Source organism: Erinaceus europaeus, chromosome 21 (genome assembly GCF_950295315.1).
Source record: "Erinaceus europaeus chromosome 21, mEriEur2.1, whole genome shotgun sequence".
Taxonomy (NCBI): Eukaryota; Metazoa; Chordata; class Mammalia; order Eulipotyphla; family Erinaceidae; genus Erinaceus; species Erinaceus europaeus.
Genome location: NC_080182.1, coordinates 5,822,169 through 5,848,456, shown reverse-complemented (window position 1 = coordinate 5,848,456; position 26,288 = coordinate 5,822,169). Strand labels below are relative to the sequence as shown.

At 46.8% G+C, this 26,288-nt stretch overlaps 1 protein-coding gene across 4 annotated transcripts in view; it reads left to right on the top strand.

The window, feature by feature from the left end:
- Window positions 1–26,288, top strand: part of LOC103124848 (contactin-4) — a 422,242-nt gene that overhangs the window by 317,732 nt on the left and 78,222 nt on the right. For all 4 annotated transcript variants that reach the window (XM_060180337.1, XM_060180335.1, XM_060180336.1 and 1 more), the window contains exon 11: window positions 8,449–8,576. In XM_060180337.1, the coding sequence (XP_060036320.1) occupies window positions 8,449–8,576 (128 nt within the window). The remainder of the gene's footprint in view (window positions 1–8,448; window positions 8,577–26,288) is intronic.

Below are 26,288 nucleotides of genomic sequence, written 5' to 3'. Positions count from 1 at the left end.
CCACAGCAGACTTTACAGCTCACAACCCTCAGAACTGCAAGTCTCAATGGCCTTTACCCAAGCCATAATGATTTCTAGGTTCCTTTCATTACTTGTTCCCAACAAGAGGTTAATGACCTTGAGTGACTTTAAACCAATTTTTTTCTTTAGCACTCCTGAGAACACCAGGGAGAAATTCACTTTGGTTCCTGTGTGGTTGAGCGCTTTTGAAGCCCTGCGTGATGCTCATTTCACCAAAGAAAAAGCTGATGGGCCAAAGAGACAGTATACTGGGCAGGGCTCCTGACTGGCCATGTACAGCCCAGGTTTGAGCCCCAGCATCACATGGGAGCACTGGAGAAATCTCAATCTCTCCCTCTCCCTCTCCCTCTCTCTCTCTCTCTCTCTCTCTCTCTCTCTCTCTCTCTCTCTCTCTCTCTCTCTCTTTCTCTCTCTTTCTCTCTCTTTCTCTCTCTCTCTTTCTCTCTCTCTTTTTCTCTCCCTCCCTCCCTCCCTCTCTCTCCTAAAAATTCTCCAACCAGAAACAGTTAAATCATGCATATGTGAGACCCCAGCTTCACAGAAAAATAAAAATAAAAACTCAAAGAAAAGTGAGCCTAAGCTCCATGTCTTCACAGATTGGTGTTTTCAGTGGAAAGTCAAAGCCAGCAGTTTTCATCATATTTGCTTTTATAGTTAGTGTCTATTTATGTTGAGTGAAATGTTTTCTGCATGCAGTGACTTAGTGACTTTGAGTATAAAGTAGTAAAATTTTCTGTATGCAGTGACTTTCAATATAAAGTTGTACTCATTTAAAGAAAACATTGCGACCGTTAATTCTGATAATGATGCTAAGAGCACTAATGGGAGTGAGCATGTATCAGATAGGATTCACAGGTGTTGTCACTTGTAAACCTGTTTTTTAATTGCCTGTGAAACAAGCTTGCTGTCATTTCTCACCCTCATTTTAGAGTTGGTAGGCTGGAGTCCAGTGTGGTTAAGAGATTGTCTGAGGAATACTTCTGATTCTTTGGGGCAGGGATTTCGGACAGGGGTAGTGCATGAATGTAGGAGAAGCCTGTAATGCTCAGAGACTTTGGAGAGTATGGATGGCTGACCACATTGGTGAGTGGTCTCTGCTCTTCACAAAGATGGCAGCCATGTCTCACAGGGAGAGAGAGAGAGAGATGGAGAGGGAGTGTGAGTGGAGCTTTGGGGCACAGAAGTAGGTGAGAAGTAGCTTCCTCTTTAATATTCTCAAGGGTTGGAAGCCATCATCCCAAAGATCTAGGAGTTGGGTACAAATTAAAATGAAGCCACCTTTCCTTTTTAAAATACATTTTCTTAGGGAAATAATGATGTATAAGACAGTTGTTGATGAGTACACCTTCTTCTCTCCCCAGGCTAGGTTTCAGCACACCATCCTCACCATCACCTTAGACCCTCCTCCACCAAGGTGCACTGAGCCCCTAGGGTGTCCTCTCAACACCTCCCTGCCTCTCCCCTGCTGAGAGTGTTTAGCCTCTTTCTCCCTTATTAGATCAGTTGACATGATTCTCTCAGGTTCTGTCCATGATGAGACAAAGGAGATGATTTTATTTATTTACTTATTTATTGCCTCTAGGGTTACTGTTGGGACTCAGTGCCTGCACTAGGAACCCACTGCTCCTGGAGGATATTTTTTCCCTTTTGTTGCCCTTATTGTTTATCATTGCTGTCATTATTGTTAGATAAGACAGAGAGAAATCGAGAGAGGATGGGAAGACAGAGAGGGGGAGAGAAAAATAGACACCTGCAGACCTGCTTCACCGCCTGTGAAGCGACTCCCCTGCAGGTAGGGAGCCGGGGGCTCGAACTGGGATCCTTATGCCAGTCTTTGTGCTTGGTGCGACGTGTGCTTAACTACACTACCACCCAGCCCCCGATTTTTCTCGTTTTTAATAGCTAAGTAGTATTCGTGTGTGTGTGTACCACAGGTTTCTTAGCCACTCACCTGTCACTTGGCATTTGGTTTGTTTGCAAGTTGGAGTTATTACACATTGTGCTGCTATGAACATAGATACACAGAGATCTTGCCTGACAGGTCTTTTTCTTTTAGAGAAATCCCTAAGAGAGGGATTGTAAGATCATATAGTAGGTCCATTTTTCAAGTTCTGAGGAATCTCCTTAAAGGATGAATGAATTTCCATTCCTACCAGCCATGTAGTAGGATCCCTCCCCCCCCCCCCACATCCTCACCGACACTTGCTGGTTTTTTTCTTTCTAACAAGTATGAAATGATAACTCATTGTCTTGATTTGCATTCCTCTGATAATCAGAACTTTGGTTGTTTTTTTTTTTCACATATACTGACTGAATATCTTCTTTGGTGAAAATTCTGTTTTAATAAAGTTATTTTGTTATTATCAGGTTTTATTTTATTTCTATATTAGACTTATTAGTCCTTTATCTGAAGCATAGTGTATAAAGATGCTCTCCCATTTGGTAAGGTTTCTTTTGGTAAACTATTTTTCTAGACGCCACTATTGTTACTACCCAATCGATCGTGGCTTCCCTTTCTCATGAAGAATTAATGTTGTGGTTCAAGCCTGTCAGTTACTTAGGGATGAAGTTTCCCTCTGTGATTACAAACCCCAAGCTTTCTTTACTTCGGCTTGTTCCCCCAGACACTCCTGGACATCAGAGCAACTGTTGCAGTTTGGGAGGTGGTGGTACAGCTATTGTAGAGCTTGAGGCTTGGACACAGGTGGTCCCAAGTTCAAACCCTGGCACTGCTCTGACCTCTCCCCACCACACACACTAGACCTTAAAAAAATTAAATAAAATGGATCTTTATAAAAAGAAAAAGGTATTTCAGCAAATAAAATGAGGGAGCTGAAAGGTAGGTTTCATTTTTTTAATGTGTTTCATTCTATGCAAAAATCATATAGCAGACTGGAGGAAGACCTCTTCAGTCTGGTGGCGGTTTTTGCTCCCTGTATCTTTGTTTCCTCCCCCATCGCCACAGGGTGGCATTCTAGAAGACTGAGATTTTGCAGCCCCACCCATGTGCAAAGTCTGAGATTTTGCAGCCCCACCCATGTGCAAAGTCCCAGGGTCTCAGTTCCCTGCACTCAGCGAACTGACAGTGCTTCTCAGGCCTGCTGTGTAGATAAAACATGATGATTTGGCAGTTGGGCGGTAGCGCAGCAGGTTAAGCACACTTGGCGCAAAGCGCAAGGACCGGCTTAAGGATCTCCACCTGCAGGGAAGTCACCTTCACAGGCAGTGAAGCAGGTCTGCAGGTGTCTCTCTGTCTCTCTTCCTCTCTATCTCCCCCTTCTCTCTCAGTTTCTCTCTGTCTCTATCCAATAACAAATAAATAAGTAAATAAGATTTTAAAAAAGTAAGAAAAAAAATCTTTAAAAAAATGATGCTTTCACTTTTTTATTACTAATGATTGGCAAGTAGTTCACAAAACAGTGAGATTACAGGGGTATGACTTCCCACCCACATGATGTGTGTATGTACTGGACCCTCCACCAGAATTCTGTGACCTCTCAGCTCTGCCTCCTGTCCCCTGCCCCCAGCCCAGTAACCACCATAGTTCTCACAAAGTCCAGGAGACAGTATGGTCACCATTGTATTTACTTTTTTTTTTTGCAAGTTCATTTGCTTTAGTCATTAATATTCTACATATAAACAAAACCAACCATCCGGTAGTTGTCCTTCACTCAGTATTATCACCTCCAGTCCCATCCATTTTGTCCCAAATGACACAATCTCATCTTTATTAGTATTCTTACTGAAGAGAAATATTCCATTGAGCTATGTCCTATAGCTTCTGTATCCACCCATCTGCCATTGGCAATATGAATTCTTGAAATGCAGTGGTATGTGCAGCTCATAGAGAGTGGGTCTCAACAAACTCCCTGAATACTTCTCCACTGCTACGGCTTTGTTGAGCAGATTGTTTGTACTACTACTGACTTATTTTGCAAATCCAAGGTCTTGTGTAGGCTTCACTTGATATCTCCAGAGAGATCGAGAAAGGGAGAGAAACACCATGGAACTAGAGCTTCCCCTCCCTTATGATGCCATAACTCAGAGTAGACCATGGACATGACCAAACATATGCCCTGCCCAGTGAGGTCTCACTTCAGCCCTGTTTTGCTTATTTGCAGCTCTTCCTCTTGGTCTTTGAATCCATTTTGGCCATGGACTCTTTATTTCCAGTTACATATATATATATCACTAACAAAAACCATAGGATAAGAGGGGCACAACTCCACACAATTCCCACCGCCAGAACTCCTTATCCCATCCCCTTTCCTGAGAGATTTTCTATTCTCTATCCCTCTGGGAGTATAGACCCAAGGTCATTATGGGGTGCAGAAGGTGGAAGGTCTGGCTTCTGTAATTGCTTCCCCTCTGAACATGGATGTTGACAGGTTGATCCATACTCCCAGCCTGTCTCTCTCTTTCCTTAGTGGGGCAGGGCTCTGGGGAAGCAGGGCTCCAGGACACATTGGTGGGGTCATCTGCCAAAGGATGTCTGTTTGGCATCATGTTAGCATCTGGAGCCTGGTGGCTGAAAAAAAAAGAGTTAACATATAAAGCCAAACAAATTGTTGATTTCCAGTTACTTCTAAGGATAGCTGCTCTGGTTAGCCAGACTGTAGACTGCCTTCCTCCATCTACTCCCTGGCTTTGTTTCTGAAACTGCACATGAGTGACACCACCTGTGTTAACCCTTTTTCTTCTAGCATATCTCTTTTAACATGACCCTCCTCCAGCTCCATCCACACTGTAGCAAAATGCAGGGCCTCCCCCCTTCTTCACAGCTGAATAGTAGTCCATGGTATGTAAGATTACAACTTCTTTATCAGCTCTTCTGCCCTGGGGCACTAGGTTGATTCAAATCTTGGCTGTTGTGTATAGAGCTGCCATGAACACAGGCGAGCAGAGATCTTCCTGAATGAGTGCTTTTGTGTTCTTCAAACAGAGACAGAGATGAGGAGTTTCTGGGTCAAATGGCAGATCTGTTCTTTTTATTTATTTACTTTTATTGGGGATGTTAATGGTTTACAGTAAATACAGCGGTTGTTACATGTGTAACACTTCTCAGTTTTCTGCAGAACACTCTCAGCCCCAGCCTAGGTCTTCGTCCACCACCATTCACTAGGACCGAAAAGCCCCCCTCCCACCAGAGTCCTTGACTTGATGCAATACACCACACCCAGTCCGAGTTCCGTGTTGTGCTTCCCCTTCTGTTCTTTTTCTTTCTTTTTTTTTTCCCAACTTCTGTTTCTGAGTGAGATCATCCCATATTCATCCTTCTCCTTCTGGCTTCTCTCACTTCACATGATTCCTTCAAGCTCCATCCAAGATGAGGTGAAGAAGGTGACCTCCTCATTCTTAATAGCTTAGTAGTATTCCATTGTGTACATAGACCACTCTTCTGTTGTTGGTCACCTGGGTAGCTTCCAGGTTTTGGCTGTTGCAAATTGCGCTGCTATGAACATAGGTAGACGCAGATCCTTTTGGCTGGATATGTATGACAAGGTCAGCTCTTCCCACCCCTAGCTGGAACCCTGAGCTGCTGTGAGAAGAGATTTGATTTTGCTCCTCACTCCACACCCGCAGCTCATCCTCTGCCTCTAAACTCCTCTGTGGCACATGGCTGGGTGGCTGCAGCTCTGCTAGGCTGGAACTCTGTCTGCCACTTAGAGACCCATTTCCCAGAGTCGACAGCCCCTCTCCAGGCCCTTCTTTGTCTCCTAGCTGCTTCGTCCTGTCTGATTTTTCTCCTATGCCATCAGTGATTTAAAAGGAACCTCCAGATAAGCCAAGGTGAGTGTGAGCCCAGCCAGGAATGAGTTTTTGTGTTCAGTTCCTGTTACCTAGATCTGCCACCATTCGCATTTGGAGGTTTCTTTTTTGGCCTCCAGGGTTATTGCTGGGGTTCAGTGCCTGCACCATGAATCCACTGCTCCTGGAGGCCATTTTTTACCCCTTTTGTTGCCTTTGTTGTTGTAGCCTTGTTGTGGTTCTTGTTGTTGTTGTTGATGTCGTTCGTTGTTGGATAGGACAGAGAGAAATGGAGAGAGGAGGGGAAGACAGAGAGGGGGAGAGAAAGACAGACACCTACAGACATGTTTCACCACCTGTGAATCGACTCCCCTGCAGGTGGGGAGCCAGGGGCTCAAACTGGGATCCTTACACCAGTCCTTGCACTTTGCGCCACGTGCGCTCAACCCACTGCACTACCACCCAACCCCCACATTTGGAGTTTTTAATGTCCAGCTACTAACCACAGATCTGTCCCTCATCTGAAAGGGGGAAACAAAAATGCCAGGGGAAACTGAGATCTTATCAAGATAGAACAAAAATGAGTCTCCTTGGGCTGGATTCAGGCACTGCTTCATTTATGAAGATGATAGCTAAGTCCACCAAGGGGAGGGAGTTTAGGGTGGGATTGTTTCAGTGGGCAGTGCGGTGGGGAGGGGACATTGGCACCTTGCTGCTGGCTGAAGTATGGTAACACATGTTTGAAAAGGTGTGACACTGTACCCTGAAAACACATATGGTATTGTACACTGATCTTGTCTCAGTTTACAAAAGTACAATGTAGAGGGCCAGGAAGATAGCTTGGCCTCTTAGGGATAAGACTTGGGTGCCTGAAGCTCCAGAAGCTGCAGGTTCAATCCCCAACACTGCCATATGTCAGAGCTGAGTTTCATTTTGACTTCAACTCTTTCTCTCCCTCAAAAAAAAATCAATTTTAAAGAATATCTTCTTTATGTATTTGATAGAGTCAAAGAGAAATCAAGAGGGATGGGGGAGATGGAGCTGGGGAGAGAAAGAGAATGAGCTGCATCTTCATCTTTATACTTCAGCACTTGTGAAGCTTCCTCCCCGCAAGTGGGGGTTGGAGCCTTGAACCTGGGTCCTTGTACATTATAATATGTTCCTAACCCAGTGTGTCACCATGCAGCCCCAAGAAATCAGCTTTTTAATTAAAAGAATGCAGATGTTAATTGAAAAGTTTTTATTTAAGAAGATAGAGGAGAATAGCAGCTGGCGAGATAGCTCACCCAGTAGAGTGCCTACCTTGCCATGTTCATGACTCAGGCTTAAGTTCCAGCACCATATAGAAATACTGCAGAATCAGGGTAAACTTTGGTGCTAAGGTGTCTTTCCCTCTCTCTGTCTGTCTGTCCTTCTCTCACTTGATCTCTCAATCTACCTGAAAAAAAATCTGCCTGGAGTGGTCAGATTGATTGCACTAGTACAAGACCCCTGTGGTGATAGTTACAAATTAGGAGTATGGATGGATGGTGGGTGGGTACATGTATAGATGGATGGATGGATGGATGGGAAGATGGATAGATAGATAGATAGATAGATAGATAGATAGATAGACAGACAGATAGATAGATAGGCGGACAGACAGACTCACTGACTAACAAGAAGGTGGATGGGTAGAAATACAGACAGGAAGATGGATGGATGGATGGATGGATGGATGGATGGATGGATGGATGGATGTGGATGGATAGATGGATGGATGGATGGATGGATGGATGGATGGATGGATGGACAGGCAGGTGGACAGACAGGCAGGCAGGTGGACAGACAGACAGGCAGGTAGACAGAAAGAAAGGAAGATGGGTGGATGGATTTTTGAATGGATGGATGGATAGATGGACAGATGGATGCATGGATGGATGCATGAATGGATGGATATATGAATGGATGGATATATGTACAGGATGATGGACAGATGGAAAGAGAGACAGACAGGAAGATAGAAGAAGATAGTGATAGAGATAGGATCAGACAGTAAAATGGATGGATGGATGGATGGATGGATGGATGAATGGGTGGGTGGATGGATGGATGGAGCAAAATGAAAACAAGTGTCTAAATGTGGGTGTTGAGTTGCATTGTGGGTTCCCTGAGGTGATACAGATTTGGTGGCTAGAAACCCAGCACCACCTGTTTGGGCAGTGATTGGTAGGTGGGAACTGAGCAGCTGTCAAACGTGGATCTGTGACGGGTCTGCTGTGACCCAGACCATGAGGTTCTTTAGCCCTGCGCCACTTCCATGTTGCTGGACAGAGGACATCCTTCTCCTCCCAGGAATGAACCTCCTGAACCTGGGGGCCCAAGGTCCAGCAGCTCTCCCTGCCCCCAACCCTAGTTCTCACCATGCCGGGACACACTCTCATCCTCCCGGGTTCAGTGCTTACAGTTCATGAAAACACACAGGCTGGCACCTGCGGCGTAAATATGCTGGATACATATGCCTCGTTTCATCAGGCCTCCCGCTCAGAGGAAGATACGGCACACAGGGACAGCCGGCTCACCTGGAGACCATTTCCCCACCCCTCACCCTGGTCCGCTGGCCCTCACAAGCCTTCCCTTAGCGTGATGTGTCAGCCCTGGGGATGAGCTCAGGCTTCTGTGTCTCTGCTTGGGTTTCAGGGTCACTGTTTTGGAGGATGGCAGCCTGCGCATCATCAATGTGACCAAGTCTGACTCGGGGAGCTACACCTGTGTGGCCACCAACCACTTCGGCACAGCCAGCAGCACCGGGAACCTGATCGTGAAAGGTAAGGGCGCCTTCCACCCCTCTGAGACACCATGCACAGCACTCACAACCAAAGGCTGAGAAAGTATTTGCCTCATTGCTGTCACTCGCCTCCCTGGGTGGAGATGCCAGCAGGTGATCAGGTGGATTCACCACACAGACAGAATAGGACAAAGAGCACTGACAGACTGCCGGCCGGCCAAGGGGCTGATGGAAGTGGCCCTGTTTCAGAGCCATCCGACTAATGGCATTTGGAGAGTCACAGCCACAACACCTGCTGTCATGCGGGACGATTGTTCAGGCCTCCAGAGAAATTTCCTTCCAGTCTCCATAGCTTTGAAATTCGTCGTCTCTGGGAAGACAGTGCTAGCCAGATCAAGACCCATGGTGTTGTTCTTAACAAAGGAGACACAGACTGTGGCCTTGATGATGGTTACGAGAGCTACCTTGTCATTCTGAGATTGTGGGGCCAGAGGAAGGGGTCACCTCTTCCTTCCTGCTCAGCCTCATTCACCCAGCAGGACCCTCCTGCCCACTTGAAGGAGGTTAGGCTCTGCACCTGTTCCGGCCAGGTGAGCTGTTTGGTGCCAACACAGTGTTTTGTATCCTGAGCACCACCCGTGCCGTGGATCTTTCCCTCACTGCATCTGTAGGCTGGAAGAAAGAACCGAGACAGAGTTAGGTGGCAGCGCACCCCGTTGAGCACACATTACTATGCACAAAGACCCAGGTTCCATCCCCTGCCCTCTCACCTGTAGGGGAGATGCTTCATGAGTGGTGAAGCAGGTCTGCAGGTGTCTATCTCTATCTCCCCCATCCCCCTCTCAATTTTTGTTGGTCCTATCTAGTAAAATAAAAAGAGAAAAAAGGGGGGAATGGCTGTCGGGAGCAGTGGGTTCATAATACCAGTAGTGAGCCCCAGCAATAACCGTGATGGCAATTTAAAAAAAAAAAAAGGAAGGATCAAGGTCCCCAGCAACAAAGGAGGACTTGAACCCAGATCCCTGGATTCTGCATTGTGTCTTATACTCTCAACTGCATCAGAGACACTTTTGTATTTATTTATTTATTCCTTTTTGTTGCTCTTATTGTTTTATTGTTGTAGTTATTATTGTTGTTGTAGTTGTTGTTGGATAGGACAGAGAGAAATGGAGAGAGGAGGGGAAGACAGAGAGGGGGAGAGAAAGACAGACACCTGCAGACCTGCTTCACTGCTTGTGAAGCGATGCCCCTGCAGGTGGGGAGCCAGGGGCTCGAACCCAGATCCTTACACCGCCGAGACACTTTTTAGATCCAGTCTTCTTATTTCTCCCCAGCTGTTGTGGATGGGGCAGAGCAGGTCACTTTGTTCTAAGCTGTTGTGAAATTCAGTAGCCTATGGTGAACAAAGGTAGCCCTGCAACATAGTTGCCTTGAGCTTCATTTCAGGAACAGTACTTTAAAAAAAAACCCTAAGTATGAAGGATGTCCCTTGGGATCACTGAGAGTTGCAATAGCATAACCACTTTGTATCCTGTACACATATTTGTCTTTCCAGACTGGGGCTCAGATACCCAGGGTCAGAAGGGAATCTGTGTGTAAATTGTTTCCAGCTATTTCAGTCCATCACTCACTGAGCCAGACCAACAGCAGGGCACTAGGTCTGTCTGTGTCCACTATAGGTGGGGAGAGGGGAAGACAGCACTTGTAGGACAAGCTGCCAGTGGTGACCTGTGTGGATGTAGGACTACAGAGAGAAACCTAGCAGTTAGCTGGGATGGGGGAGTGTAGGTCCAGACAGACAAGGCCAGAGGACCATTGGTGATCATCTGCTGGTCTCTGAGCGCTAAGAAGATCCCAGAAGTTTTTTGAGTAGTTGTGAGGGAATGGGACAGAGACTCAGAACCTTGGCTTTGAACCTTGTTTCTCCCCCACTTCCTGGCTTTCTAACCTGGAATGGGAGATTCACTTGAATGGGAAGAGAACACTTCATGGGTGTCCTCTAATAAGATAATCCATGTCCAGGCTTTGTTCTGTTGATATTGCTTGTATTTTAGTAAAAATGACTATCCCTGGACTCTGAATCTTATGCAATGAACGTTTTTGAGGTTTTCATCACAAAACATTAGAGTAATTAGGCCTGGAGATGTCTGAGGTCCTGGGTTTGACTTCTGGTTGCACATGGGAGCGTGGACAGGGAGCCCCACTGGTGGTGGGCAGAACTGTGGGGTCTCTCCACTCTCGGCACCAAGGAAGCTCCAAGGATGGTGGAGCAGTGCTGTGGTGTCTCTGTACCTATCCCTGCCTCTTCTCTCTCCCTAACAATAATAGAATTTTGAAAAATACAGTAATTTGTAAAAATAAGTGAGACTTCACAAAGGAGAAGCCAAGCATGAAGGAAGCCAGGATCATGGAAGCCTAGAAAACAAGCCCGCTCTGTTGGGAGCTGTTGGACATAGGGCTTCTACAAGCAGGATGTGTGATGTTCTCCGTGTCGTCATTTTTTTTTTAATTTTTTATTTATAAAAAGGGAACATTGACAAAACCATAGGAAAAGAGGGGTACAACTTTGCACACTTCCCACCACCAGACCTCCGTATCCCATCCCCTCCCCTGACAGCTTTCCTATTCTTTAACCCTCTGGGAGTATGGACCCAAGATCATTGTGGGATGCAGAAGGTGGAAGGTCTGGCTTCTGTAATTGCTTCCCCGCTGAACAGGTCAATCCATACTCCCAACCTGTCTGTCTCTTTCCCTAGTGGGGAAGGGCTCTGGAGAAGCAGAGCTCCAAGGCACATTGGTGGGGCTGTCTGTCCAGGGAAGTCTGGTTGCATCCTGCTGGCTTCTGGAACCTGATGGCTAGAAAGAGAGTTAACATACAAAGCCAAACAAATTGTTGAACACTGTGTCGTCATCTTAATGAGCCTGGGCTGCTTGCTGCTCTGGGCAGTTGCTGAGGAGGTCTCTGGTCCCAGAGTGCCCGTGTGACACAGTCTGAAGCCCTGGGGTGGGACAGGCCACCCCCTCTACTCCCTCCTTGCTGTCGGTGCCCCATGTACGCAAGCGTGCAGTAGGCCATGACTGCTCACTAGGGTTGGGAGGGGCATAAATGTTGCCCAGAAAGTGGCCATTTCCTGTTCTAAGAAGCCATGTCTTAGCAACCCAGAAAGTGGTTCTGTGGTTAGAACACTGGACTCACAAGCATGAGCTTCTGAGTTCAACCCCTGGCATCACTTGTGTCAGTGATACTCTGGCATGCTCGCTCCCCCCCACCCCGTGTGTGTGTGTGTGTGTGTGTGTGTGTGTGTGTGTGTGTGTGTGTTTTGTGAAGTAAAGTAAATATTTAAAATAGGATAATTGCATTTTTTGAATAATTACATTTTGAAAAATAAAACCTTACTTTAGGATTAGCGAGCTATCTCACTGGGTAGTATACTTGCCTTGCCAGGTGTACAACCCAGGTTTGAACCCAGCACCACATGGGAGTGCCACAGGACTGGAAGAAGTTCCAATACTGTGGTCTTTCTCTACAGGTAATATGAAGGACAAATTCAGGGGCTGGAGAGACAGCATAGTGGTTATACAAAACTGTCATGCCTGAGACTCTGAAGTCCCAGGTTCAATTCCCAGGACTCCCATAAGCCAGAACTGAGCAGTGTCTGGTCTCTCTGTCTCTATCTCTGTCTCTCTCTCATTAAAATTTAATAAGTTAAATATATACTTGAAATTTTTTTTTTTTTCCTCCTCAAGGGTTATTGCTGGGCTCGGTGCCTGCACCATGAATCCACCGCTCCTGGAGGCCATTTTTCCCCCTTTTGTTGCCCTTGTTGTAGCTTTGTTGTGGTTATTATTATTGCCCTTGTTGACGCAATTTGTTGTTGGATAGGACAGAGAGAAATGGAGAGAGGAGGGGAAGACAGAGAAGGGGAGAGAAAGATAGACACCTGCAGACCTGCTTCACCGCCTGTGAAGCGACTCCCCTGCAGGTGGGGAGCTGGGGGCTCGAACCGGGATCCTTACGCCGGTCCTTGTGCTTTGCGCCACATGCGCTTAACCCACTGCGCCACCGCCCGACCCCCGAAATTTTTTTTTAATCATCCCCAGTAGGGTAGTCTTTGTGCATATACAGGGCCTCAGTTCGACAAGAAGAAAGTAGAATGCAGTGACTCCCAAGAATGATGTAAGAGATCTAGGTTGTATTATTATTATTATTATTATTATTATTATTATTATTATTATTTTAGTGAGGCCGCAGGTGGCACCTACCCCAGCAGGCCACCTCTCCCGAGCCCTCAACTTTCACTCCTCTGGGCTGAGCAGGGAAGGAGGCAGGTTGACCAACACCCCACCAGAGGTGAGCAGCCTGACGCAAGGGCGATTTGGGGCAGTCAGAAGGGTACCTGTGCCAAGGGACATCCGGGAAGCACGTGAGCAGACACAGAGAATCAGAGTGTAGAGACAGCCATGAGGCCAGGCGGTGGTGCACATCACCGGGCATGGAGACTCAGGTTCAAGCCTCTGCTCCCCACCTGCAGGGGGAAGGATCTTTATGAGTGGAAGCAAGTCTGTGGGTGTTTCTCTTTCTCTCTCCATATCTATCTCTCCCTCCCCCTCTCAATTTCTCTCTATCAAGTAAAATAATAAATAAATAAATAAATAAATAAACAGGAAAAATGGCCACTGGAAGTGGTGGATTTGTCATGTAGGTACCAAAACCCAGTGATGAGCCTAGTGACAATAAAAAGAGAAGGAAGGAATGAAGGGAGGAAGGGAGGGAGGGAGGAAGAGCTGCAAAGCCCTTTCAAACAGGAAAGAACACGCTGGCCGCCAGGTTATCAGGGACCAAACCACACACCACCAGGACCCGCTCGGAACACTAGTGCACCATGGTTTCATCCTCTCTGAGGACCACAAGGAGACTAAAGCCTCAGAGAACGGGTTCCCCCCTGCCAACGTGCTATCAGTCTACCTCCTTGAATGCCTGGAATAAAAGGGAGTGAAGGTGGGGCGTCAGAAAACTCCCCCTGACCTTCCCGCGAGGGTCCCATCAGCAACAGCACCCTGCAAATCCAGGAGGAGGTGAGCCAGAGCCATGTGGGGCTCAGAGTGGGTCTTGGGCAGGCAGCCCTGGAAGGGAGCCACGCTCAGGTTCTGCAGAAGTGGGTGGGTGCCCAGCTGCAAGCTGCCCACAGGTGCCCGTGTCATCTCAGATCTCAAACTGTACCCAGAGGACTGTCAGCTTTTTCCAGATAAAGTGTATTTGGGATTTGCTTGGCACTCTGATTTCAAACAGGAATTCTTCTCAGCTCGGACCCCAGATCCCAACAGAAAGGCTCAGATTGGAGCTTCCAACACAAACTCTCTGGGATCAGCGATGGTGGTCAGAGAGCTTTGTGGCCAGCAGACTGTTTCTTCATGGGGCACAGTGCTGCGAGCTCATTTTCATCCCTAGCCGAGCTGGCGTCACACTGCTTTCTCCGAAGGGGCCTGTGCAGTGCACAATTTGTGAACCGCTTTTCCAGAGAGTCATTCCAAAGAAGAGCAGCTCAGGTACCTGACTTGGGTGAAGTTTGGCAAGACAGGTGGATGATAGCAGCCCTGCTGGCCACCTGGGGTCCCACTGCCTGAAGGGCTAAGTCACAGTGTGCTTCGAGTCTGGTTAGCTTGCTGAACCCAGGAGCGCCCTGTCCAGTGTTGGCAGTGCCTTGACAAACCCTGTTTTACACCTGAGGATTTTCTCCACAGTAGCTGGGAAGGGACAGCTGAGTCGTGTTGAAGAGAAATACAACACTTAAATGAGTGTTTTGCAGTCCCCAGATTTTTTTTTTCCAGAGCACTGTTCAGCTCTGGCTTATGGTGGTTTGAACCTGGAACTCTGGAGTCTCAGGCATAAGAGTCTCTTTGCGTAGCCATGATGCTATCTCCCCCCGGGTCCCCAGCAATTTTTTGAAAGCTTGTCAATACTTTCTGATGGAGACTGCCCTTCCCTGGCTATCTTCCCTGTACATGCTGGATTCTAACTCCAAGCTGGAATATTTAGCCTCCCACCACCAGCCTCAAAGGGCTGACCATGGAACTTGAGTAAAAGTGGAGTCCCAGAGGTGAAGCCTAGGTCCTAGGCTGGAAGAGACACACTTGGGAGAGATGGAAGTTTGTATGGTTTGATCCTCCAGAATCTGCTGGAATCAAGCAGGAAGACCCAGAGAATCTCGGAGCCACAGCCACGCCACCAGTAGGACTTTTGCAGCCAGCAGTGGCCTCGTGCCCTCTGCACACACAGTCCCACACGCAGCTCAGAGGCTGGTGGGCGGGCCTGTGACTTGAGTTTGCCTAGACAGAGATCTTACCGTGAGTTTTTAAGATTCTTTCGTCGTCTTCTTCTAATGGTTTGAATTTTTTATCGCCTACACCATTATGTTACCAATAAATAAATAAATAAACAAACCTTTGTTTTAAATATCTTTGATAGAAAAAGGGGGAGAGGGGCTGTCGCTAAAATCTCATTCAGACACGCAGACTCCTAACAAGCCATTATTTTGTTTTCTTGTTCTCCCCATCTGGATGTGAAGATGCCTCTGTGACGCACTGAACGGGGACTGTCCCACACTGCTTGATCGATTGGTCCCACGGGGCCAGGAAGCGGGGACCCTCTGTCCATCACAACAGGCATTTGTGTTTAGAAGAGCAAGTGATTCATGCATGCACAGGCAGAAGGGAGGTCCTCTTGCCTCCAGCTCAACTCTAATGTAACTCCTGCATAACTACAAGATCCAGTTGGCTTCTCTGGGACACTGAGATGCACAGTCTCTCCGTAGGTAGCATAACTAACATAATTGTATAGGGTTTTATCATATTTTCTCCCTCTTTTTCTTTTAAAGAGCTTGAAGCAGCCCTCATTTCCTATGTAAAATTATTCAAGGCTTTATCTGCCCATAGTTGACTGGGGAAAAGTCAGAACTCAGTAACCAGCTCTGACACTGGGCCTCTCGAACCCACACTAGTCTTTTGATGTGGGTGCTTAGAATGTGTTTCAGTGTAATTAGATGCCTTCCACTGGAACCAATTATTTCCAGGCCATAATTAGGGGTCTTTCTGATAAGATTGACGCCAATTCCAACCCAGGGCATCTGGCGTGCCAGGGAAAAGTTTACTGTTAGAAGTGCTAAATGCTAATTATGGAGAGCCCCATGGTAGCACTGTGGCCAGATCATCGCCGAATTAGATCCCATTAGGCCTGAGAAAACTGCCACTCTGAGCTAGGTAATGCCCAACCCAACCGTCTCCTAGCATGGGCCAGGTAGGTGACCCAGAAGGACAGGCACACCTGAGACCCTAGGTCTCATCCCGGGCACCACCAGATGCCAGAACTGAGCAGTGCTCTGGGTTCTCTCTCTCTCTCTCTCTCATAAAAATAAATCTTTTTAAAAAGAGAGAATCTGAAAGGACAGGTGATCGTGGACCTTGTATTCTCAGAGCACAACATAACCTATAAATCTCTTTCCACATGAGGCTGAGATTATAAGGAACAGCATGGGCTCCAGGGATTCAGCAAGGAGAGTGCCTTCCAAGGTGTCCACTAGTATAGAATGGTGCCTCCATGGTCCCTTGCTCTCTGACCTTTGACGCCTCTGAGACTTAGAAGTACACACCCTATACCATGCATGTGGATTGTATAAACACATACCTTAGACACAGTGTGTGATGTACATGCACAAGCCTTGTACCATGCGTGTGGAATAGACTGTGCAGTGGAAGCCTGCTCCTCCCTGCCTGCCCACCTATCCGTTCTCCAGTTCTCCATCCATCCCAGCTGAGAAGGGATCTTTGAATCCTTCTGTGCTGACCACCCACCCCGGGTAGCACCAACAAACTGTTGCAGACCCTCAGCCTCCAGGACCAGGGAAACACAGAGACCCACAGGAGATGAACAGCTAACCCCAACCGAGCCTTCCAAGGGTGAGAGTGTCGGGAAAGCAGTACCCATGCACTCTGAGTAGGAGAGCAAAGAGCAGGCAACGGCAAGAAAGTGCTCTCTTCCTTGGCCCCTCACTTCCATTTCTGGGGGTTTAACTCCAGGGGAAGTGGAACATGTAGTGAGAAGACCTGACTCCACGCCTGTATGTTTGCAGTGACAGAGCATGCAGGTGCCAGTGGAAAGAAAAAGGGGGAAAAATGGCCTCCAGGAGCGGTGGATTCATGGTGCAGGCACCGAGCCCAGCAATAACCCTGGAGGGGAAAAAAAAAAAAAAAGAGTAGCACCTGGAGTGTTGTTTCATCTCAGGCATGCAGTCTGACCTCATGTACGTCGCTTACACATAAAGGGGATGAGCTCTAGGGGAGGGAGCCTGCAGTGAGCCTGCAGAAGGATTTAGCTGTGTCACAGATGTTTCATTTGGATGTGTGCAAGATGAGGAAATGCAGTCCAGTGGAAAAAAAATTGCACTAATTGTTGGAATCTAAGTCTTGGCATATATAGTTTCTTTGTAGTTTTGTGTTTGTTTTTGTTTTGCCTCCAGGTTTATCACCGGGGCTCGGTGCCTGCACATGAATCCACTGCTCCTGGAGGCCATCTTCTCCATTTTGTTATCGTTGTTGTTGCCATTGCTATTGTTGTTGTTGGCCAGGACAGAGAGAAATCGAGAGAGGAGGGGAAGACAGAGAGGGGGAGAGAAAGACAGACACCTGCAGACCTGCTTCACCACCTGTGAAGCGACTCCCCTGCAGGTGGCGAGCCGGGTGCTCGAACCGGGATCCTTAAGCCGGTCCTTGCGCTTTGCGCTATGTGCGCTTAACCAGCTGCGCCACCGCCCGGCCCCCTCTTTGTAATTTTACATAGATCACATCTCAGATTAAAAAGGAAATGTCAAGTCAGATTTCTTGCACATGACCAGATACTGCAAAATCATCAGTCTGATTTTTCTCTTCTTAAAGATTCTGAAGAATAGATAAACCCTAATTGCTAATGATATTTAACCTTTCTTTCTAAGCCAATGCTTTCTTACTGGGAGAAGTAAGACCTTGCTGTAGAACTAGATAAGTGGTTTACTTCCTAATGAATACTTAGCAATCAAAATAAACAAAACAAACAAACAAAAAGGCAAACAGACTATTACGCTCTGCCTTCATTAAATGTGAAGTACATAATTAATTCCTTTTCCAGCAATTCACAAAGATTGGTGTGTACCAGTTGGGTTTAATTGAACTTATTACCACAAACAGATAATAAGAGGTACATTGAAGATATCCATCTGGTGGGCACCAGAACCCTCCCATGCTTCATTCTTCGTGACTGTCAGAGACCACACTAATTGTCTCATTTCAGCTCTTTTGTAATCAGGATGATTTAGCTATTAATGTGATAAAACTCCTTACGTGAGGAGAAGTGGATATTAAAAAGCATATATCTCTGACTTGCCTCCGCTATCATTTGTGAACACATCCAAGCATTATTAAAGTTATATATTTTTTCCAAGTCGTAAATAAAAAATCCATCTTTTTCCCCGTGCGTCTCTATGGAGGCGGCATCTGTCATCTCCCACCTCACCGTGGAGCTCATCCTCGATGCAATCGAAGAAAAGGGCTGCTGACATTTGCGGGCCTGTTTAAGAGCAGTGTGGGCTTGTGTTCAACTGCGGTGTGGTTCCTCTCGTGTAATTTCCAAAGCTGAAATAGATTGTAAGTGGTTAATGGCCTCATAAATAAGAGGAATGTGGAATTAAGCACTTTTATCTTCTGCCCCTAAATGTCAGAACTTCCTGTAGTTTGAGATGCTAAGTCATGTTCTCTCAGAAGCAGGGTGTGGTGTGTGTGTGTGTGTGTGTGTGTGTGTGTGTGTGTGTGGGTGTGTGTGTGTATGCGCGCAGTCTCCCTCCTAGTTTGGAGGTAGTCCCTTGGGGAGGGGGAGGAGCCAAATACCTGGTCCCAACTCTGACACTAAAGGACATTCTGTTCCAAACCCTGAACCAGAAAAGAGATGTGTCCGAATAACTTACCAGTGACTCTCACCTCCTCCTTCTTGGCATTTGTTTTCTGTGCCAGGCACGCACAGGTTGGCTGTCCCCAAGGAGGCCCCCACTTCCCTGTGACGGCATTTCTCCGGCTGTCACAGACAATCAGTTCTAAGAAGACCACCCTGAGAAAGGTGGGCCTTTGGGTTACTGAGGGCGCGCAACCAAGATGAAAGCCAGTGCATTAGCATTCCTGTCATCGAACTCTGATTTGCTCTAGCAAGTTCCCCTGCTCAAAGGGTAACACGGGTGTCTGTCTGGTGCAGGCAGTCAGAGAGCTGAAAGTAGGTTCTTGTGGCGGGGGGGAAGATAGGCAGAAGAATCAGAGCATCAGAGGCTTCCGTGAGGACTTCTAGCATGTCTGTAATCAGCGTATGAGAGTGCAAGGCCTTGTTACAGAGTGAGGGTTAGCATTAGCCTTGAGAGTTTCCAAGACTGGAAAACAGGGCACCGATCATGCTGTGAGTGAGCTCTTTTGAAAAATAGAGCTGCCTGTAAAAATTGCACATTGCCTCAGTCGTGGTCGGGGAGGGGGGAGTCTATCTAGAAGAGTGTCTACCTAGAAGAGGGGACTCCATCTGGAGGGGAGGGGCTCTGCCTGGAAGAGTGTCCACCCACAATGCCTGCCCCTTCTTCCTAGGCATTTCCAAAAGTTCAGCCCACCTTCTTCTGATATGAGACGCATCTCTAAACACTGGCTTTGAAAATATCTTGTCACTATGCCATTAACACTGAGATCTCCTGGTGAAAATTAAATGGCAGGGACCAGCATATGTGGAGCAGAGAGGAGAGACTAGACAGAGGGTATGAAAGACTGAATCATCTCTCTTTCTTCTAGATAACCCAGGCTCTCCACACTGGCATCAGAGTGGCCTGGAAGTTGTGGACTGTGAGCCACAATCTCCAGGGCTGAGACCCAGAATCTCTCATTCTAGCAAGTTCCCCAGAATAATCCTACAACGAACTAAGATGCAAGGGGCCAGGTGGCGGTGCACCTGGTTGAGCGTACATGTTAGCACAATGCGCTAGGTCCCAGGTTCAAGCCCCTGGTCCCTACCTGCAGGAGGAAAGCTTCACAAGTGGTGAAGCAGGGCTGCAGGTATCTTTCTGTCTCTCTCTATATATATCTATCTATCTCTCCCTTTCCTCTCAATTTCTGGCTATCTCTATCCAATAAATAAAGATAATAAGAAAAAAATTTTAAAAAAAGAACTAAGATGCAAACCTAGAAGCTTGTGGTCTAGGAGTGAATACAGATAAATACAGTAAAGAAATAAATACAGTAAAGAAATCGAATTGTGTTCTGTAGAGGAGTACAGTCTCATCTAAATAGGGCAGACCATAGTACACATAAACCATTTTGGATCCCTAATGTTAGGCACTATATGTAATATACACAGATATTTATGGAATTGCACTATAGCCTTCCTATATCATGCATGAGTACATACCATGTATAATAGCATACGTGTAATTATATATTATGCTGACATACCTAATGCATAACACAGGATGGGACTAGGTGGCATAATGGTGATGCCAAGAGACTCTCCTGCTTGCGGGTCTAAAGTGCCGCACCACCATAAGCCAGAGTTGAACAGTGAAAAATGTGTAATGCATGCTGTATACATGTGCTGTCTAGACATGGAGGGCAGTAGGACCTGTAGTGGGTGTGTCTTAGCAATGCAGAAAGGAGGGTATGACTACCTCACTGTGGAGGTGACTGTGATAGCTGAACTGGAATCAGAAGAAGAATGAAAGCCCACCAGCTTAAGAAACAGAAAGGTGTCCCGTGTCCAAGGTGGTTATCTCACGGCCCAACGACCCCCACCCCTGTTCAGAGAAGCGCAGTGGAAAGGTTAAGTCAGAGGCTAAACCCAGACCATCATACTTGGCAAGTGGGCACCAGAGGAAGGTATCTGCTTTGTTTTGTTTTACCGAAAACAAACAAAGGTTTCACCAAGGGCAGCTGAATGATCCCAACACCAGTCTTAAGACAAGTGTTATATCTCCTGGGAGAAATTAGAAATTAAATAATCATCACCAATATAGACATAAAAAACTTGAGTATGGGGGCTGAGTGGTGGCGCACCTGGTTGAGCGTACATTACAATGTGTAAGGTCCCAGCCCCCAGCCCCCACCTGCAGAGGGAAAGCTTTGCAAGTGGTGAAGCAGTGTTGCAGGTCTCTCTCTCTCTCTCTCTCTCTCTCTCTCCATCACCCCATCCCCTCTCAATTTCTGGCTCTCTATCCAATAAATAAAGATAATTTAAGTTAAAAAAATACTCAAGTATGTGTTAACCCATGTTATTTGTAGAAAGCAAGATCATCTCCTCATCTAGAGAGATCCACATAAAGGAAAAAAATAGCCACTGGGGGAGTCGGGCTGTAGCGCAGCGGGTTAAGCACAGGTGGCGCAAAGCACAAGAACCGGCATAAGGATCCCGGTTCGAACCCCGGCTCCCCACCTGCAGGGGAGTCGCTTCACAGGCGGTGAAGCAGGTCTGCAGATGTCTATCTTTCTCTCCTCCTCTCTGTCTTCCCCTCCTCTCTCTGTTTCTCTCTGTCCTATCCAACAACAATGACAACAATAATAATAACTACAACAATAAAAAACAACAAGGGCAACAAAAGGGAATAAATAAATAAAATTAAATTAAATTAAAAAAAATAGCCACTGGGAGTAGATTTATAGCGCTGCACTAAGCCCCGGGGATAACCCTAGAGGCAATAAAAAAGAGTTCTGTCCTTTTAACCATTTTCTTCTTGCAGTCTTTCCCCTTTGCTCCCCCCCACCCCACTGTGTGAGCTGACCCACATGGCTTCAAAGGAGCAATATCTGTTCAAGACACAGTCCAGCAAAAAGAGATTCATGGGGAGTCTGCGGTAGTGTAGCGGGTTAAGCGCATGTGGCGCAAAGCGCAAGGACGGGCGGAAGGATCCCGGTTCGAGCCACTGGCTCCCACCTGCAGGAGAGTCACTTCACAGGTGGTGAAGCAGGTCTGCAGGTGTCTATCTTTCTCTCCCCCTCTCTGTCTTCCCCTCCTCTCTTCATTTCTCTGTCCTAACAATGACGACATCAATAACAACAACAATCATAACTACAACAATAAAACAAGGGCAACAAAAGAGAAAATAAATATTAAAAAGAGAGAGAGAGAGAAATTCATGTCCACACAGGCCCGTGGTGACATCTGGCGGAGCTCTATGGACAGTCCACAGCTGGTAGCTGGAAGGGCGGAAGTCACAGGAGTCCCCTAATTGTCAAGTGTCACCACCACCACCACCACCACCACCACCACCCCGCCAAGGTCCAGCCCATGAATCCATGGGTATAAATGTGACTGGGGCCATAGTCAGGTGTCCAAAGACTGACCTCAAGGTCATGGGAACATGAACCCATGTGCCCCAGGCCTTTCGTCACCAGGGTGCTAGAACAGAGTCACAGCCCAGCATCAAGCTTTCCTCAGACTCTGGGAGACTGGAAGTGACACTGGGTGGCAGGGTTGCGGAATGGAGAGTGAGGGATGAAGCCGGAGGCTGCTGTGGCCACTGGAAGCACCTGAAGGTCACAAGAGATCGGTCCATGCCTCTCCTGAATCTTTCCTTTCCACTTTATTGGAGAAGGTCATGGTTTCCAGTACAGCTGTCGACACATGGGCACAGCCTCTCATTTCGCTGTGGTAGGCATCTATAAGACACTTTTCCCATCCCCACTCCAGGTCCTTTTCCAGCACCCTGCACCAGGACCCTAGAGAACCTCCATCCAGTAGCCACATACCAACACAGTCCAAGTTTCACGGCAGGTTCATCCTTACTGTCTTCACTTCTTAAGTCGTACCTATGAGTGAGATCACTCTGTATTAGCCTCTTTCTGGCTTATCTCACTCAACATGACACCCTGAAGTTCTATCCAAGATGTTGGCTGCATAGTATTCTGTTGTGTATTAAACCACAAGTTTCTTATCTGTATTCAATATAATTTTTACTAGTGATTTAACAGTGACTTACAAGATTGTATGCTTGCCAGACTATATGCTAAACAGTAAAAATTGCTTCTTTTTTTTTTTTCACCACTCCTGTCACCAAAGGTCTGTAAACCACAACTTTCTCAGCCACTCATCTCTCATTCGGCATCTGGGTTGCTTCCAAGTTTGGGTTATTACAGCTTATGCTTCTATGAACATAGGTGTGTGTAGGTCTCTTTGAATAGACGTCTTCTTTGTCTCCTTTAGATATGTCCCCAGGAGAAGGATTGTTGGATCATAGGGTAGGTCCATTTCTAACCTGCTGATGGTCTCCAGACTATTTCCCACAGGGGCTGGATCCATTTACATTCCCACCATCAGTGCAGAAGAGTTCCTTTTCCCCCACAGCCTCTCCAGCAGTTGATTTTCTGTCTTTCCTAATGTGTGACATTCTCACAGGTATAAAGTGGCATCTCATTGTTTTTATTTGCATTTCCCTGATCATCGATGACTGAGCATTTTGTTATATGTCTGTTGGCCCTTTGGGTCTCTTCTTTGGGGAAGATTCATGTCCCCACTGCCCCCATTTTCCGGTGTTTATTTTATTTTATTGCTGAGTTCTTTATGTATTTTGGTTATTAGCCCTTTGTCTGATGTGTGGCATGTTAAGATTTTCCCTCACCCCCAGGGACAGGGGGGAGAATCTTTGTTTTGATGGTGATTCCTTGTGTTGTACAGAAGTTTTTTAATTTGATATAACCCCACTGGTTTGTTTTCCTTACAGTTGGACTTGAGTTGTCAAAGGTGTTTCAAAAGCTTACAACTGAAAAGACTTATACCAATGTTTTCCTCTAAGTATTTGATAATTTCTGGTATAATATCCAAATCTTTGATCCATTTGGATTTTACTTTTTTTTTTTTGACTCCAGGGTTATTGATTGCTAGGGCTCAGTGCCTGCATCATGAATCCACAGCTCCTGGAGGCCACCTTCTTCCCCCTTTTGTTGTCCCTGTTGTTGTAGCCTTGTGGTTATTATTGTTGTTGTTGATGTAGTTTGTTGCTGGATAGGACAGAGAGAAATGGAGAAAGGAGGGGAAGACAGAGAGGGGGAGAGAAAGACAGATACCTGCAGACCTGCTTCACCGCCGCCCGTGAAGTGACTCCCCTGCAGGTGGGGAGCTGGGGGCTCGAACCCTACGCCGGTCCCTGTGCTTTGCACCATGTGCGAGGAGTTGACTTTTGTGTGTGGTGGTATGAGGTAGTCCAGTTTAATTCTTCTGCATGTCTCAACCCAATTTTTACAACACCATTTGTTGGATTGATTCTCCTTTCTCTCAAATCCTTTAACTTGACCTGCTGGTGTGTGTGGTCTTTGACTGGGAAAGTTGCCCAAACCCTCAAATGGGAATGACTTCAGGCATGGACAGAACTCCTCTAATGGACACCAGAGCTCAGCTCTCCTTGTCTCTGTCAAGATCAAATGCTGGGGATTCCTGGTAGACTTTCCTAAGCATTTGACCCTAGTATTTCTGTTTGGTTGTTTAGTTGAGCTCTTTTTTCTTTTAATATACTTGTTTTATTTTTTCCACATACTAATTTAATTTATTACTTTTAAAATTTTTATTTGTAAAATGGAAATATTGACTAGGTCCTAGGATAAGAGTGATACAATTCCACACAGTTCCCACCAGCAGAACTCCATATTCCTTCCCCTCCCCTGAGAGCTTCCTATTCTTTATCCCTCTGGGAGTATGGACCCAAAATCATTATGGGGTGCAGAAGGTGGGAGGTCTGGCTTCTGTTAATTGCTTCCCCCTGAACATGGGCGTTGGCAGGTTGATCTGTATTCCTAACCTGTTTCTCCCTTTCCCTAGTGGGGCAGGGCTCTGGGGAGGTGGGGCTTCGAGACACATTGGTGGGGTCATCTGGGTTTACAGTTAACAATATTTATATACTTGTACCATATTTTGGGAGCTACTCTCTTCCCTGATCCAGCTTTCTAGTCCTTTCTCCGACTATGACACCATCTCTCCAGACAATAACTTGGGTCCACCTGCATATTAGATGTCAGGCTCAGGCAAAAACTAATAAACTCATGAGTCCCTTGGAATATACTTATTTTATTTTAACAAGAGAGAAAAATACACAAAGAGAGAGACCAGAGCACTGCTCATTTCTGGATTACAGTGGTAGTAGGGAGAGTGAAATCTGGGACTTTGGAACCTCAGGCATGAAAGTTTTTTTTTTTCTCCTTTATTGGGGGATTAATGTTTTACATTCGACAGTAAATACAGTAGTTTGTACATGCATAACATTTCTCAGTTTTCCACAAAACAATACAACCCCCACTAGGTCCTCTGTCATCCTTTTCCAGGACCTGTACTCCCCCACCCACCCACCCCAGAGTCTTTTACTTTGGTGCAATACACCAACTCCACTGCAGGTGCTGCTTTTTTTTTTTTAAAGGAAGCTTCAGCACTAGGGGGTGGGGGGAAGGGAGAGGATAGAAATCCAGTATGAGGGAGTCAACAGTAGCACAGCAGATTAAGCGCACATGGTGCAAAGCACATGTGTAAGGATCCCAGTTCGAGCACTTGGCTCCCCACCTGCAGGGGAGTCTCTTCACAAGCGGTGAAGCAGAAGGCATGTAAGTTTTTTGACACAACCATTATGCTGTCTCCCCTGCCCAGTTGGTTGACTTTTACACTACCAGAAAGCAGTCTAGATGCCTTGTGTGTGCAAGGCATGGCTGTGTGCACCATGCACAGTACCTATTGAGCTCCATAGATTGTGAAGCAGGGCTGTGGGGTCTCTCCTTTCTCAGCACCATGCACAGCACCCAGGGAGTTCCATGAATGGTGGAGCAAGACTGTGGGGGTTTTTCCTCGTCTGCCTTTCTCCCACTTCCTCCCCTTCAAAGGAATAAATAAAGAAATAGTAATTGGGACAGGAAGACTGCTCAGCATGGACATGTGTGCACAGAGCCTGAAGTTCATTCTGCAGAGCCACATGAAAAGAAGACAAAGTCCCAACTGTCCTGTAGTGCGCATCTCCCGCGTGAGGCTGGTCCCTCCCTGAGTCTGAGTCAGAGCACCTCCTACAGACTTGTGGGTGTGTGAAGCTGTAGTAGGAAATAAGAAGGCTTATGTGCTTTCTTTCAAGAACTTCCAAAGTAGGAAAAACTGTAACCCCCTCTGTCGAAGAACCCCCACTGGATGGGTCAAAATGGTGTGCATCTGGGGATCACACTTGTGACAAGTGTGGTTCCACTTGTCCAGCATCTGGGGGTGGGGCAAAGCAGGGACTTCCGTTTATCTTTTGCCTAGTGGCTGCCATCGTCCTCAAATTCACAGAAATTCAGAAGAAGTAGGTCACCTCTTCTCAAGTCTTTTATGATCTCAGCCTCCCTCACCCAGCATGTTGTCTGCTGTTTGATGATTTCTCTGGGGCTGAAACTGCTCCCCAAGCCTGGGCCGGCAGGGGGTGAGAAAGATGAGCTGGCCCTAGGAAAAGGGCTCCTCTGTCCAAAATTGATGACTATTTCTCTCAGCACCAGGATCCCCCTGCCTCCCAGCAGAAACCTGGTAAGGGCTTCAGCTGGAAAAGCTGAGTTGAAGGCCAGCACCACTTTCCTCGTTCAAACCTGCTTGTCAAATCGGCAAGAACAAGCCCGGACATGAGTTTGCAGGGACACCTCGCACACGATTTTTGCTTCATTCCTCCACATCCTCCTGATGTTGTGGGGGTTTGACAGGAGCCTCTGCCTGTGGCAGAGAGAA